Source organism: Mobula hypostoma, chromosome 1 (genome assembly GCF_963921235.1).
Source record: "Mobula hypostoma chromosome 1, sMobHyp1.1, whole genome shotgun sequence".
Classification (NCBI taxonomy): Eukaryota; Metazoa; Chordata; class Chondrichthyes; order Myliobatiformes; family Myliobatidae; genus Mobula; species Mobula hypostoma.
The window spans coordinates 20,624,635-20,640,682 of NC_086097.1; the positions used below are offsets into that span (position 1 = coordinate 20,624,635).

Below are 16,048 nucleotides of genomic sequence, written 5' to 3' on the forward strand. Positions count from 1 at the left end.
ATACTCAGTCACACTTCATGTGCCAAACATGCCAACTTGGAATAACTCTGATGAATTTTCATTAAACTATCTCAACAGCTAGTATATCCTTATTTTGGTAAGAAGACTGAAAACGAATGTCTGACCATTATCTTCAATACCTTATCACAGCTTTAGCTGTGTGTTGAAGCAGCAGGTGTTAATATATAAACCACAAAAATTGGCTAATCAGGATTTGAAAGAGACCAACTGAATGGTAAGAAGATGTTGGTCTCAACATTAACGGCAGCAACTTCAGAGGCTAGTTGACTGGATCCCTATTCTAAACATTTATATTTTCTTTGTCCTTCCATTTTAAAAACACAGAGACAGTCTTTCAACTGGTTTACTCTCTTTTTGCCTACATTGCAAGCTTCAATTCTTCTTTGGTCCTGGGCAGAGCAGTTACTGTACCAAAGCAACACACACAAAATGCTGGAGGAACTCAGCAGGTCAGGCGGCATCTATGAAAATGAATAAACAGTCGACATTTTGGGCCAGGCCCTTCATCAGGATTGGAAAGGAAGGGGGAAGATGCCAGAATAAAAAAGGAGAGGGGAGGGGAAGGAGGATAGCCAAAAGGTGACAGGTGAAGCCAGGTGGATAGGAAAGGTAAAGGGCTGGAGAGGAAGGAATCTGATAGAGGAGAGTGGACCATAGGAGAAGGAGATGGATGAGGTGACCCAGGGTGAGTTGATAGGCAAGTGAGAAAACTTAAGAGGCCAGTTGCCATACTTAAGCTGTGATACACCTGGAAAGGATGCTTTCTGTGGTAGGGGTGATAGATTTCAGGAGTGTGCTCTTGAGATCTAAAGGAAAAACAGGAAAATAATTTCCAAATTATTTGCCTGTTCCTGAGCTTGAAGTAAGGCAGAAGTATAGTACCTGTACTCCAGAAGTTTTCCCCCAAGACCACAATTACCAAATTAATTTGAATGTTTCCATCTTGTGTGCTTTAAAATTAATTTTAAATATGAAAAAATTTATGTTTAAAATTATGAATCATTTCACTGGAGTTAATCCATTAATTTATTTAAGGATTTTTTTAATATATCTTCAGTTTGAAACACGCGATGAACTGTTCAACTATCTCCTGGACTGTGATATCATCATCTATAATATCACGGAAGCTGCTCAGCAAATTGATGAAGCCTCATGGGTTGTTTCAGGTTCTCATTTATCACTTACTTTATTTGCTTTTCTGTGTACCTCTCTCACAATAAGTATATGTCACTTGCTTATGTCTATAATTCTGTTCCATTGATTGATGAACATCTTCATCATGGGGAAAATAAAACCTCACTTACTTTTATACAAGGAAGTTGTACAGGTCTGCTTTATTAAAATAACAAAAGCAGTCATCCTAATGCAAACAAAAAGTAGTCATATTTATTGCCCATTATTTAAGGTTCCCAGAAAGCTAAATAATGTGGTCTTAATAACAGAATGGACTGTCTGATACCAGTATGCTTTATTCTGGACTGTTAAATATTCGGCCAAAGTTAGGTGTCCTTGAATTAAATATCATTGCAGTGTATTTTAAAACGCAAACAACAGGAATTCTGCAGATGCTGGAAATTCAAGCAACGCACATCAAAGTTGCTGGTGAACGCAGCAGGCCAGGCAGCATCTCTAGGAAGAGGTACAGTTGACGTTTCAGGCCGAGACCCTTCGTCAGGACTAACTGAAGGAAGAGTGAGTAAGAGATTTGAAAGTGGGAGGGGGAGATCCAAAATGATAGGAGAAGACAGGAGGCGGGGGGATGGAGCCAAGAGCTGGACAGGTGAAAGTTGAAGAGCCGAAGAAATTACAGATGGGGAGCAGTGAGAGATGGTTTCACTGAACTCCCGTCGAAGAGAGGATCTAAACTTCTTCGGTGTAGGCATCACTGGAAGAGACTTCGCAGTAGTGAATTTTAAAATGCAAACAACAGGAATTCTGCAGATAATTTTAAAACGCAAACAACAGGAATTCTGCAGATAATTTTAAAACGCAAACAGCAGGAATTCTGCAGATAATTTTAAAACGCAAACAGCAGGAATTCTACAGATAATTTTAAAACACAAACAACAGAACGCTCTGCTCTCCACTCCCTCCGCACTAATCCTAACCTTATTATTAAACCCGCCGATAAGGGGGGGTGCTGTTGTAGTCTAGCGTACTGACCTCTACCTTGCCGAGGCACAGCGACAACTCGCGGATACCTCCTCTTATTTACCCCTCGATCGTGACCCCACTAAGGAGCACCAGGCCATTGTCTCCCACACCATCACCGACTTTATCCGCTCAGGGGATCTCCCATCCACTGCTACCAACCTTATAGTTCCCACACCTCGCACTTCCCGTTTCTACCTCCTACCCAAGATCCACAAACCTGCCTGTCCTGGCCGACCTATTGTCTCAGCTTGCTCCTGCCCCACCGAACTCGTTTCTACATACCTCGACGCGGTTTTATCCCCCCCTTGTTCAATCCCTTCCTACCTAAGTTCGTGATACTTCTCACGCTCTTAAACTTTTCGATGATTTTAAGTTCCCTGGCCCCCACTGCTTTATTTTCACCATGGACGTCCAGTCCCTATATACTTCCATCCCCCATCAGGAAGGTCTCAAAGCTCTCCGCTTCTTTTTGGATTCCAGACCTAATCAGTTCCCCTCTACCACCACTCTGCTCCGTCTAGCAGAATTTGTCCTTACTCTTAATAATTTCTCCTTCGGTTCCTCCCACTTCCTCCAAACTAAAGGTGTAGCTCTGGGCACCCGTATGGGTCCTAGCTATGCCTGCCTTTTTGTTGGCTTTGTGGAACAATCTATGTTCCGTGCCTATTCTGGTATCTGTCCCCACTTTTCCTTCGCTACATCGACGACTGCATTGGCGCTGCTTCCTGCACGCATGCTGAGCTTGTTGACTTCATTAACTTTGCCTCCAACTTTCACCTTGCCCTCAAGTTTACCTGGTCCACTTCCGACACCTCCCTACCCTTTCTAGATCTTTCTGTCTCTATCTCTGGAGACAGCTTATCCACTGATGTCTACTATAAGCCTACTGACTCTCACAGCTATCTGGACTATTCCTCTTCTCACCCTGTCTCTTGCAAAAATGCCATCCCCTTCTCGCAATTCTTCTGTCTCCGCTGCATCTGCTCTCAGGATGAGGCTTTTCATTCCAGGACGAGGGAGATGTCCTCCTTTTTTAAAGAAAGGGGCTTCCCTTCCTCCACCATCAACTCTGCTCTCAAACGCATCTCCCCCATTTCACGCACATCTGCTCTCGCTCCATCCTCCCGCCACCCCACTAGGAATAGGGTTCCCCTGGTCCTCACCTACCACCCCACCAGCCCCCAGGTCCAACATATTATTCTCCATAACTTCCACCACCTCCAACGGGATCCCACCACTAAGCACATCTTTCCCTCCCCCACCTCTCTGCATTCCGCAGGGATCGCTCCCTACGCGACTCCCTTGTCCCTTTGTGCCCCCCATCCCTCCCCACTGATCTCCCTCCTGGCACTTATCCTTGTAAGTGGAACAAGTGCTACACATGCCCTTACACTTCCTCCCTTACCACCATTCAGGGCCCCAGACAGTCCTTCCAGGTGAGGTGACACTTCACCTGTGAGTTGGCTGGGGTGATATACTGCGTCCGGTGCTCCCGATGTGGCCTTTTATATATTGGCGAGACCCGACGCAGACTGGGAGACCGCTTTGCTGAACACCTACGCTCTGTCCGCCAGAGAAAGCAGGATCTCCCAGTGGCCACACATTTTAATTCCACATCCCATTCCCATTCTGATATGTCTATCCACGGCCTCCCTACTGTAAAGACGAAGCCACACTCAGGTTGGAGGAACAACACCTTATATTCCATCTGGGTAGCCTCCAACCTGATGGCATGAACGTCGACTTCTCTAACTTCCGCTAATGCCCCACCTCCCCATCGTACCCCATCCGTTATTTATTTTTATACACACATTCTTTCTCTCACTCTCCTTTTTCTCCCTCTGTCCCTCTGACTATACCCCTTGCCTATCCTCTGGGTTCCCCCTCCCCCTTGTCTTCCTCCCCTGGCCTCCTGTCCCATGATCCTCTCATATCCCCTTTGCCAATCACCTGTCCAGCTTTTGGCTCCATCCCTCCCCCTCCTGTCTTCTCCTATCATTTCGGATCTCCCCCTCCCTCTACCACTTTCAAATCTCTTACTATCTCTTCTTTCAGTTAGTCCTGACGAAGGGTCTTGGCCTGAACCGTCGACTGTACCTCTTCCTAGAGATGCTGCCTGGCCTGCTGCGTTCACCAGCAGCTTTAATGTGTGTTCATTGCAGTGTATTTTGTTTGGTAACATCCCTTCAGGTTACTTATGTGCTAATGCTGTTTCAAAGAATATTTCCTGTTTCCCTACCTCTCTGTTTTCTCATCCAGTTTTTCAAACCCCTCATACTCCATCCTTTTTTTTTCTCTTTTCCATTTTGCCAATCCTTTGCTTACTGATCTCGCTCTTTTCGTTCCAATCTCCTTCTACTCTTCTTCCTTGTGTTCTCCTCATCAATATTTCCCCCATCCTAACCTTCACTCTCTTTTTGACTTATCCAAAATAATCAAAGATCTAAGTAAATTTATTGTCTAAGTATATATGTCTCACCCTGAGATTCATTTTCTTATGGGTATTAACAGTAAAACAAAGAATTATAATAAAACTACACTCAAAGACTGACAAACAACAAAATGTCCAAAAGGGGCAAACTATACATATACAAATAAATAAATAAATAATACTGTGAACATGAGTTGTAGCGTCCTTGAAAGTGAGTCCATAGGTTGTGTTTCAGTGATCAGTTCAGTATTGCAGTGAGTGAAGTTGTCCATGCTTATTGTCCATATTGCAACTTCTACTGTCCTTGTTTGTTCTGGTAGTCATGGATAAGTTTCATAATTGATCCATCAAGGAACCAGAAGAAACTTCTTTACCAAGATAGTGAACAGAATGTGAAATTTGTGGTCCCAGGGGTTACCTTGTTCCCTTAACCTAGACACATGTAAAGTGAGGTTTGATGAATACCTGAACAAGAAGGATATAGTGACAGGATTAGATAAAGTTGAGGGGAAAATCAGAACCCCAGGTGGAGGTCATTTGAGCCAAATGGCTGAATTTGTGCTGTTCAGTTTTGTAAAGGTAATTCTAAAATGGCGGGTATTTTGTGAAGTAGGGTGAAGTATTGCCCTTTACCTGCAGCTTGGCCTATTTCCCAAGCAGGACTAAGACAATGAAGCTGTAGGTGTGGCTATCATTTAACCATATTTGAAAGCATAGCAAAGAAAATAACTGATCAGGTTGTGTATGACTTCATAAGTGCAGGGGAATGTAAGAGTACTTAAAATGAAAGTTCTCTATAAACGTTGTAATATTTCCTTGACTTGTTCTATACTGGTGAAACGAACAATGAAAGAATGCTACAAGATAATGTTCTTTATCTTCTTTCTCTATCCACAGCACTACATTCAGATTTAGAAAATTTTGAGAGTCCGAAAATATTTATTCTGTTGTCGACAATAATGACGTGGGCCCAAACTAAACCTGTTGATCCTGTAAGAAATATTTGTTGTGTTTTGCCCGTTGCCATTTAATTGAATTTCAGATGGTTCCAGATATGGTACAAAGTTAAGAGTTATTGTGGAAGTTCTGATTCACTTGAGATAGAGCTGACATTTAGAGCTTAAACCTAATGGATCATTTGTATCTTGTACCTCTAAGGATTTTGCAGATGTGGGGAATGATTAAACAGTTCATTCACAATTGCAGGATCTAGAGTTCAAGGTACAGATTGTTTCCTGATAATCCAGCAAATTTGACACTCATTTTAGAAAAGGGGTTCCCAAACTGGGGTCCATGGGCCCCTCGGTTAATAGTAGGGGTCCATGGCATAAAAAGGGTTGGGAAGCCCTATTATAGAGATACTGACAAATACTATAGACTCAGACCTGGATCAAAAGTTGAGTAAATTTCTGAGACAATTAAAACAATTGTTAGTTGTTAAATAATAGATGCAATTTACATTTTGGTACAGATGATGGTTTTAAAGCAAATTGATAAAATTTCTGTATGAACCAATAGAGAAATAGGGGCATTTGAAGAGTTACAAAATACACATGGACTAAGATGTTAACTGTCCTGTGCTATCACCAGTGGGATCATCAGTTGATCTGCCACCTGTCTTCAGGAGTTTCGGCCTGCTTATGATCAAGACTCCCTCGAGGTGGTAGGCCAGCAGTGCTAAAGCACCACCTCCCACTGGTGAGCATTTGAAGAAATGAGCAGCAAAATAATTTCTTAATATATTGAGTGCCAAATTTGACTTGTGGTGTATTCTTAGTGTTAATGCATGGAAAAAGCCAAATTATTGGATTAAACACTTCTTAACTGACAGCTGCCAAAATGTTAGCAACTATTTCTGCAGCACAATTGCATCTTCACGTAATTCACATTGACAAAAAAAAAAGCCACAGCACAGTGCCTGTCAGCTGATGTTTCAAATCTGTCTTCACCCCCTTACAGGAGTGCAAACTTTCACAAAGATTTGTGCTGTTGAAACTTGTGTACATACTGGATCCACATGGAGACACAGAAACAGTATTTTATGAATCAGTTCTTGTGCACAGCCAATTTGACTCCTGTCCCACCAAATTCAGTCAGCACAATGCAGCAGATGGCATATATTACACACATTTTATTTTAACTTTATTTTATTGAGGTACAGTGTGGCATGCCACCCAGCAATCACCTGATTTAAACCTGGCCTAATCATGGGACAATTTACAATGATCAGCTAACCTACCAACCAGTATGCCTCTGGCCTGTGGGAGGAAACCAGAGCACCCAAAGGAAAACACTCGGTCACAGGGAGAACGTACAAACTCCTTACATGCAGTGACGGGAATTGAACCCGGGTTGCCTGTGCTGAAAAGCGTGTGCTCCCCACTACTCTAGTATGCTGTGCAATAGCAACCTGACACTGTACGGTTGGTAGAACATCATTACCACCACCCCCTGCATCGTACTTATGGATTTTAAAGGGATCTGTATGTTGATCATTGAGTTGTTTAGGGCAGGGGTCCCCAACCTTTTTTGCACCACGGACTAGATTAATAATGACAATACTCTTGCAGACCGGCCGACAGGGGTGGGGGGGGGGGCGGTGTTCAACTTTCAAATTCAACAGTGCGTGACAGGGAATGAGGAAAGGTGCAGCTGACTCACATCGTTCCATCTCGCCAAATCATATTGTTTCCTCGCGGCCCAGTAGCACATGCTTTGCGGCCCGGTGGTTGGGGACCTCTGGCTTAGGGGAGTCATGATCGAATAGCAGAGCTGACTATGGGCTGAATGGCCTAATTCTGCTGCTGTTTCTGTGGTCAAAGTGATTATAGTGAATGTCCAACAACAATATCTAAGCATGATTTGTTTTATGCCGTCTTTGATTAAATCACTGCGGGGGCCTCCTTAGGAATGAGGGATTTCCATTGAATATCAGGCTTGTCTTGCTCATCGACAGCCCACTCACAAGAAAACATCCATGCAATGAGATCCACGTGAAATGTTAATAGAAGCAAATAACCAGAGAGCCCGCTGTCTGGACAACTCCGGAAGCACCTCACCAGATCATGCAGAGAGATCCTCACATGCAGCACATCAGAGGAGAAAGCAGTTCAGATTCACAAACAGATGGGCTAGATAGGCCAAAGGGCCTTTGTCTGTGCTGTACTTTTCTATGACTCTGTAGCAAAATATAGACAACATTCAGGGGTGGGCTGCTTATTCACAGTAGCACATGGGCGATATTCAAGGGCAATCATATGGAGAGACAAAGTCCAAGGTCAGAGCATTACTCTGGTGCAATCCAGCAACCTGCACTTGTCTGGTAACTGCCAGACTTGAGGCAATGGTGTGTGAGATCACTCTGGAAGGTAGCCCTATTTTTCGCACCAGTGGTTAACCCTGTGATGAGGTGAAGCCTCAGATGACAGGCGCTGTGCTGTTTCTTGTCTTATTAATGGCAATTCTTTGCCAATATAGCTGTATTGCAGGTGCTGTTACTAACTTCTTGGCTGCTGTTATCAATTAGGAGGTGCTTAATCCAGTAATTTTGTCTTTTTTATACATTAGGATTATCATCACTGAGAGTATACTATAATTCAGATCTTACAGAGGAAGCATCTAATGTTGTAACTAGGAAGGAATTCCTGGATCTTAAGGGTGCCTTTGGATCTGATCTAGTCTCACAATGCAAATACACCAATTTTGATTGTATTTATGTTGCAAGATGTGTCAGAGGTGAGTGGAAACATAGAGATAATGGTGAAGGCAGGATTGGATTTGCTATGAATCCATTTATCATTGCATATCTCACCATTGAAATCTCTGTATGTATTCATTACATCTCATGTAACAGTTACATTAACTAGTTTTTGTAAAATAATTTAATCATGCTATTTTAATGTACACTCATAGAACAAAAAGTCAACAGCAGTTTTGTTTATCAGGAGGACCCGGAAGCCGCATTCACAGAGGACGATTATCGCAAAAGAAAATGTCATCCAAACTTTAAGGATCACCTCAGCCTTGAGAAACTAGTCATCAAATTTGGGAAGACAGTATGTAACCACAGAAAATGATTACAACTTCTAGAGAAGTAGTTTTGCTGTTGGCAACGGCAAACATACATCGGCATAGATTAAATCCATTAGGGTATTCTGTAGAAATATCTACTCAAAGAGAACCAGGAGCATGGTTTTTGTTGTCAGAGGAAGGGTCGGGGCAGATATGCATCTAACGGGAAATCATTCATCATCAATGGAAGGCTGCCCAAGATGGGAGCATCTTCAGGTGGTGGGACACCTTTTCCTCATCTCTCTAGAGATTTCTTTGCTGAGGGTGAAAGTCTAATTGAGTGTTTTAGGACATTGAACAGTACAGCATAGTACAGGCCTTTCAGCCCACAACATTGTGCCAACCTCCTCTGCTCCAAAGAATAAAACTCTTGGTCACTCAATCTGTCCTCATAAGACATGCTCTTTAATCCAGGAAAAATCTCCTTAGCATCCTCTCTAAATCTTCTACATCCTTCTTATAATGAAGCAACCAGAACTGAACACGATACTCCAAGTGTGGTCCAACCAGTGTGTTAAGAGTTGCAATGTGCCTTGCAGCTTTTGAGTTCAATCCCCAAATGAAAACCAATACACTATACACCTTCTTAACAATCCTATCAACTTGCACTACATTTATAGATGTGGACCTCAAGATCCCTATGTTACTTCACACTGTTAAGAATCCTGCTATTAACCCTGTACTCTGCCTTCAAATTTGACCTTCCAAAGTGAATCACTTCACATTTTTTCCTGATTGAATTCCATCTGCCACTTCTCAGCCCAGCTCTGCATCCTATTAATGTCCCATTGTAAGCTACGACAACCTGCACTATCCACAATACCACCAACCTTTTGTCATCTGCAAACTTAGTAACCCAGCCTTCTATTTTCTCACCTAAATAATTTATAAAAGTCAGAAAGAGCAAGGGTCCCAGAAAAGATCCCTGCAGAACACCATTGGTCACCAACCTCTTGGCAGAATATGCTCCATCTGCTACCACCCTCTACCTTCTGTGGGCAAGCCAATTTTGAATCCATGTTTCCTTGGATCTCTTCTTGACTACCATGGGGAGCCTTGTCAAATGACTTACTAAAATCCATATTCTTCACATCCATTACTCTGTCTTCATCAACTTGTTTTATCATTTACTCACAGAATTCAATCAGCTTCATGAGGCATGACCTGCCATTCACAAAGCCATGTTGACTATCTCGAGTCAGACTATGATTCTCCAAATGCTTGAATTACCTCCAAATAAATCCTGTCTCAAAGAACCCTCATTTTAGTTCACAAGTTTGAAATGAATAGTCAGAATATAAATGCTAACATATTAAAGATCAAGAGCAAGTTCCATTTCACTATACTTAAATATGCTTTGAGAATTTTTATTTTCAGGAGATTTAGTAGCAACAGGAATTCAGGGAGCAGCACAGTGTGGAAATCAGTAATTCAGATTTAAGGAAGTATTGTGCTGCATTTAATGTTTAGATTCACATTTAAACGTTGATTATCAAAAAAGTTTAATATACTGTACATAATAGATGATAAGGCTATTTGGTTGATTTGTAATATTTTTGACAGAGTAAATTTGAGCTTGCTTTCTTGTGATGCAGTCATTAGTGTTGTTGGTCAGCAGGTGGACGGTGAAGCTAAGGGTGCAATGAGATCAGCCACAAATGGCCGAGGAGACTTGAAGGGCTGAATGGCCTACTCTTGCTTCTAATTCATAGTTTTCATGCATGTAATTTAGTGACTAGAACCATAAACACAAGAGATTCTACAGATGCTGGAAATCCAAAGTAACACACAAAAATGTTGAAAGAACTCAGTAGGTCAGTCAGCATCTATGGAGAGCAATAAAGAGTCAAATTTCAGGAAAAGACCCTTCCCAAGCTATACATGTCTTGTTTAGTAAGGGTGTGTTGTTGGAGGCTGTAGCTCAGGTTGGTAGAGTCACATTAGAGCTCGAATGTCAACCACAGCATGAGGATGATCAAATAATCTTTGTGGATCTCACTGTTCGTACTGGATTTTTAAACAGACCTTGATGCAGGCTATAATAGTTTTAAAGAAGTTTATTATTCATAGCTACTGGTTGGAAAGATTTGCTTAACACTTTTAAGTAATGGTAACCTGTAACTTGTTTAAATTTATGTATCCATGTGATAATGGCAGCTGCTGTCATTGCCAGTGTTTATTGAATTGAGGAGATTGAGTCAATCAATGTGGTTTCCTTCTCTGGAGGATATTGGTGAAATTGGCATGCTTTTATGACAATCCAGTATTTTGATGTTTTGCTGTAAATGGGACAAGCTGTATTTCAACTTCCAGATTTTATTTATAAAATTTAAATTCCCCACTTTCTGTGGTGGAACTCAATTTCCTGCTTCTGGGAATTTCCTGAACTCTGTTTCCTGGTCCATTGATCATAAGACATAGGAGCAGAATTAGGCCATTCAGCCCATTGAGTAGGCTCTGCCATTTCACCATGGCTGATCCATTTCTCTCTTAACCTCATTCTCCTGCCTTCTCCCTGAAACCTTTCATGCCCTGACTTATCAAGAACCTATCAACCTTCACCTTAAATGCACCCAGTAACCTGGTCTCCACAGCCACCTTTGGGAATGAATTCCACAGATTCACCACTCTCTGGCTCAAGAAATTCCTGCTCATCTCTGTTCTAAGTGGACGTACCTCTATTTTGAGGCTTTGCCCTCTGGTTCTAGTCTCCACCACCAAATGAAACATCCCATCCCTATTTAGAAATTAGTTCTATTAGTGCTGTGCAGGTAAAGCTTTTTACTTGCTTAGAAAACATTTTGTATGCATAATTAAGTAAGTAAAACAATCAATCTCTCTTTTGTTTTAGAAAAAGCGGAAGTTTTCTACCTATGTTGTTGCTTCTGGAGTCATTTATGGAATGGATGAAAGTGTGTTTCATCTGTTCTTCAAGGTACAGAATATAGAAAGTTTATTTTCTTTCTTACAATTTTCAGTAAAGCCAAACAACAGCAATAGTTTTTACTGAATGCTATCTGCAAGAACTTGTTGTTGACTTTCGTAAGAATGTAGTTGGCTGAATGACCTTTTGTGTTGTGATCCCAGCTGCTCTGTTTATTAGTCATTAATTCTGATGATTTGTCAGAAATGTTCAGTGAATCCTCTTTTCCGTCACTCTTTCTTTCTGATAGTGTGTCTACAATTGAGTGATCAAAGGGCATTAGCTGAGGGGGGAATCTAGTGTAATATATCCAGGTTGATGATGAATCAAATCATGGATCTAAGTCCTTCACTAGTGCCACTTGGTCTTAGAACAGAAGCATAGAATCACTTTGAAGATGGTCAAATATGTCACCAGAGATTTTAATTTCATTAGTTTCAAAACATTCCCTTTTGAGTGTCTACAAGTACCAAGATTATCATTTAGCTTTCCATAGTCTTTGCTCTAATTGGATCTTTCTTGTTGACAAATCATATTGTATTTGTATTTTATTTTATTTTATTTAGAGATACAACCCTTTAGCCCAATGAGCTCAGCAACCCACTTATTTAACCCTAGGCTAATCACGAACAATTTACAATGACCAATTAACCTACTGATATCTTTGGATTGTAGGAGGAAACCGGAGGAAGCTCTTGTGGTCACAGGGAGAGCATACAAACTCCTTACAGACAATGCCAGAATTGAACTCCAAATTCCTTCCCACTGTAATAGTATTGTGCTAACCACTATGGTGCCAGTTACTGGTTAATTACTGAAATAAGAACTGCAGAAGCTGATGTCTGGCAAAAATCATTACATAGTTCCACACCCTTGGATATGGTGTTGTTTGTACGAATGGTTGTTACCTTAATTTGCTAAAATTGAAGGCATATGTCATTGTGCTTAATGCAATGCTATTATTCCCACATTGTCTATTACTTTCTATCGTATATCAGTGTAACAGGATATCCTCATGTGACTTTCTTTCTGTGGTCAGGAAGCCTGGCATGGGCTGAATCCAACAATACCATGCTTTGGAGATGGAAAAAATGTTGTTCCAACCATTCATGTGAATGACTTAGCTGGGTAAGTGAAGAATAAAAGAAGAAACTACCAATCAAGTAAAGAATATCAGCGACTGTAGTTTTCACTTTGCTTTTAAAGAAGGACAGTTTAGTAAGTTACGACAAGTACGGAAGTTAAATTAGTAAAATTCAGCTTTAATTTAAGTTGCATCATAGTTCAGGCTGGGTGGTGCAGTCTGGGCCTGGCGCGAGTTGCTAGACAGTGTGGTCTAGGCCTGGAGCCTTTCACTGCAGCTGGATCCTAGTGCAAAGTATGATTCCCTGTTCAGACAATTTAAACACTGGCCCAGAAAAGAGGGGAGAGCCAATTTTGCTCACTCTCCATGATCTTCAGTCCTCTCACCAGGCCGCTGGAGCTTTTCGTTGTTCAGTTGTTGGGTTAATTTAAACGTTGGCCCAGAAAGACTGAAAAGACAGGGTGTCAGTTGGGACGAGAGCTGATTTCACTCGCTCTCCACAATGGTCACTCTACTCTCCATGGTGCTGAGGCTCGGAAGACAGCCCTGGCTGCTGTGCTCTGTGCCCATTAATATGATGAACTGATAAGCAAGGCTTTGGGCCTACTCCAGGCTGCTCTGTGGTTTGGATTTGAGGACTCAGTTTTGATTCAGAATGCTGTTGTTGTTTGCTTCAATTGTTTACATGACTTTTTTCTTTCTCTTGCACATCAAGTGTTGGCCTTTTTTAAATTGTTATTCTTTTTTTTCGTTAATTGTGTTCTTTTGGGTTTCTTGCTTACCTGTGAGTAAGCAAATCTCAAGGTTGTATAATTTATACATTCTTTGATAATAAGTCAATCCTGAATCTATTGGTTATATATATTTAGGGCTGCCAATGATTTGTTCTGAGTTCTCTGAGGGCATTACATTGGCAAATTTTCTTTTAACATTTAAAAAATTTTGGTAAATGATTGGAATGCAAAGTTAAGGTAAATTTATTATCAAAGTACGTACTGTACATGCCACCAATAACAACCTTGAAATTAATGTTCATGCAGGCATTCACAGTAGAACAAAGAAATACAAAAGAATTTATGAAAAACTATACATAAGTAGGGTTGCCAACTTTCTCACTCCCAAATAAGGGACAAAAGTAGCAGTCAACACGGGACACCTGTGTTTACCCCGAGAAAGACTACCATGACCACGAAGGTTTTGGCTTAATCTGCCCGATTCTGTTAAGAGAAACTACGCTGTACATACATTATTTCTACTTTATATAGACTGTGTATTTATCATATCATTCCTGGTTTTACTATATGTTAGTGTTATTTTTGGTTTTATGTGTTATTTGGTAGGGTATTTTTTGGGTCTGGGAACGCTCAAAAATTTTTTCCATATAAATTAATGGTAATTGTTCTTCGCTTTACGCCATTTCAGCTTAGGTTGCAAACGGTTTCATAGGAAGGCTCTACCTTAGCGGGGGAAATATGGGACAACAGCGGTCCCGTATGGGACAAACCAATTTAGCCCAATATATGGGATGTCCCGGCTAATACGGGACAATTGGCAACCCTATGTTCAAGTTCAACAGTGCATGACAGGGAATGAGGAAAGGTGCAGCTGACTTGTATCGTTTCCTGGGGGCCCGGTAGCAAATGCTTTGCAGCCTGGTGGTTGGGGACCACTGGTCTAAGACACTATCATAAAATGAGATGTATCATTTTGCCCACCAACATATTTACTACACTGTTCAGTTCCATATACTTAAATGGAAATGGAACTGAATTTCAAGTGAGGTACACATATTTTAAAGTCCATTTAGCACACTCATCTAAGTTTGAGTTTGTTTTTATTTATTGGCAAGACAGCACAGTAACAAGTTCTTCTGGCCCAACTACACCCATGTGACCAATCAACCCACTAACCCGTAAGTCTTTAGCATATGGGAGGAAGCTGGAGCACCCAGAGGAAACCCATGCAGACATGGGAGAATGTACAGGCTCCTTACAGGTGGTGACAGAATTGAACCCGAGTGATTGGTAATGTAATCGTGTAACACAAACTTTTATGCTACCATGCTGCCCCGTAATTCTTCCTCATAATCCAGCACTCACTGGATAATGGTCAGGAATGGCGTTTCCCTTGGCAACTTAGCTGGTAGCAATAAGCCATATCGTTGCTTATAGACAAAGAAATTAATTTGAGCTTCACTGGCTTAATTAGCTCAGAAAATGTTCATTCTCAGAAAATTGCTCAATCGTTCAGAGAGCTTGTACTTATTTCTTTTTATTTCTTTACTTTGAACTTCATTGAGAGGAAAAAATACAATTGTGAGAATCTCCATCATGTTTTTTAAAGAATACTAATGATCTTCACTAAGTAAACACCTATTTAAGTATGTATCCTTCAATTTACTTGTCTTTAGTGTTTCAGTGATGCCAGAATGTTAATGAGGGATAAACAAATGTCCAAGTCAAAGAACAGAGCGTACATGAAATCACAAAAAGGATTACTCCAAAAAATAGTTAACTTTTGACATAACTTTACCACAACTGAATACCAAAAGCAATATTATTAACAAAGAGAATTTGTTTTCTCACATACAAGAGCATTCAGAAGAATAAGAGCAAGTTGCTTTTGCCAAACTAACTCTCCAGCTGGTCGATGGTTACCCCAGGTTAAAACATTATGGGATACTGTTACATAGTTTTAGCAAAAAATTAGATAACCTTTTTTAACAATGATGAGTTAAACAATGTATTAGATATTGTACATACTGAAAAGTTACTGTCTTGGCATTCAACTGTAGTTGCAAAATATAAAGCTGACAATTAAAATAAAATAGTCATAGTCATAATCATACTTTATTAATCCTGGGGGAAATTTGTTTCCGTTACAGTTGCACCATAAATAATAAATAGTAATAGAACCATAAATAGTTAAATAGTATTATGTAAATTATGCCAGTAAATTATGAAATAAGTCCAGGACCAGCCTATTGGCTCAGGGTGTCTGACCCTCCAAGGGAGGAGTTGTAAAGTTTGATGGCCACAGGCAGGAATGACTTCCTATGATGCTTAGTGCTGCATCTCGGTGGAATGAGTCTCTGGCTGAATGTACTCCTGTGCCCACCCAGTACATTATGTAGTGGATGGGAGACATTGACCAAGATGGCATGCAACTTAGACAGCATTCTCTTTTCAGACGCCACCGTGAGAGAGTCCAGTTCCATCCCCACAACATCACTGGCCTTACGAATGAGTTTGTTGATTCTTTTGGCGTCTGCCACCCTCAGCCTGCTGCCCCAGCACACAACAGCAAACATGATAGCACTGGCCACCACAGACTCGTAGAACATCCTCAGCATCGTCCGGCAGAT

General features: G+C 41.1%; 1 protein-coding gene across 1 annotated transcript in view; it reads left to right on the plus strand.

Moving 5' to 3' along the window:
- Window positions 1-16,048, plus strand: part of ak7b (adenylate kinase 7b) — a 69,593-nt gene that overhangs the window by 4,967 nt on the left and 48,578 nt on the right. The window contains exons 3-7 of the mRNA XM_063058902.1: window positions 1,079-1,187; window positions 5,504-5,598; window positions 8,551-8,661; window positions 11,529-11,612; window positions 12,640-12,728. Of these exons, the coding sequence (XP_062914972.1) occupies window positions 1,079-1,187; window positions 5,504-5,598; window positions 8,551-8,661; window positions 11,529-11,612; window positions 12,640-12,728 (488 nt within the window). The remainder of the gene's footprint in view (window positions 1-1,078; window positions 1,188-5,503; window positions 5,599-8,550; window positions 8,662-11,528; window positions 11,613-12,639; window positions 12,729-16,048) is intronic.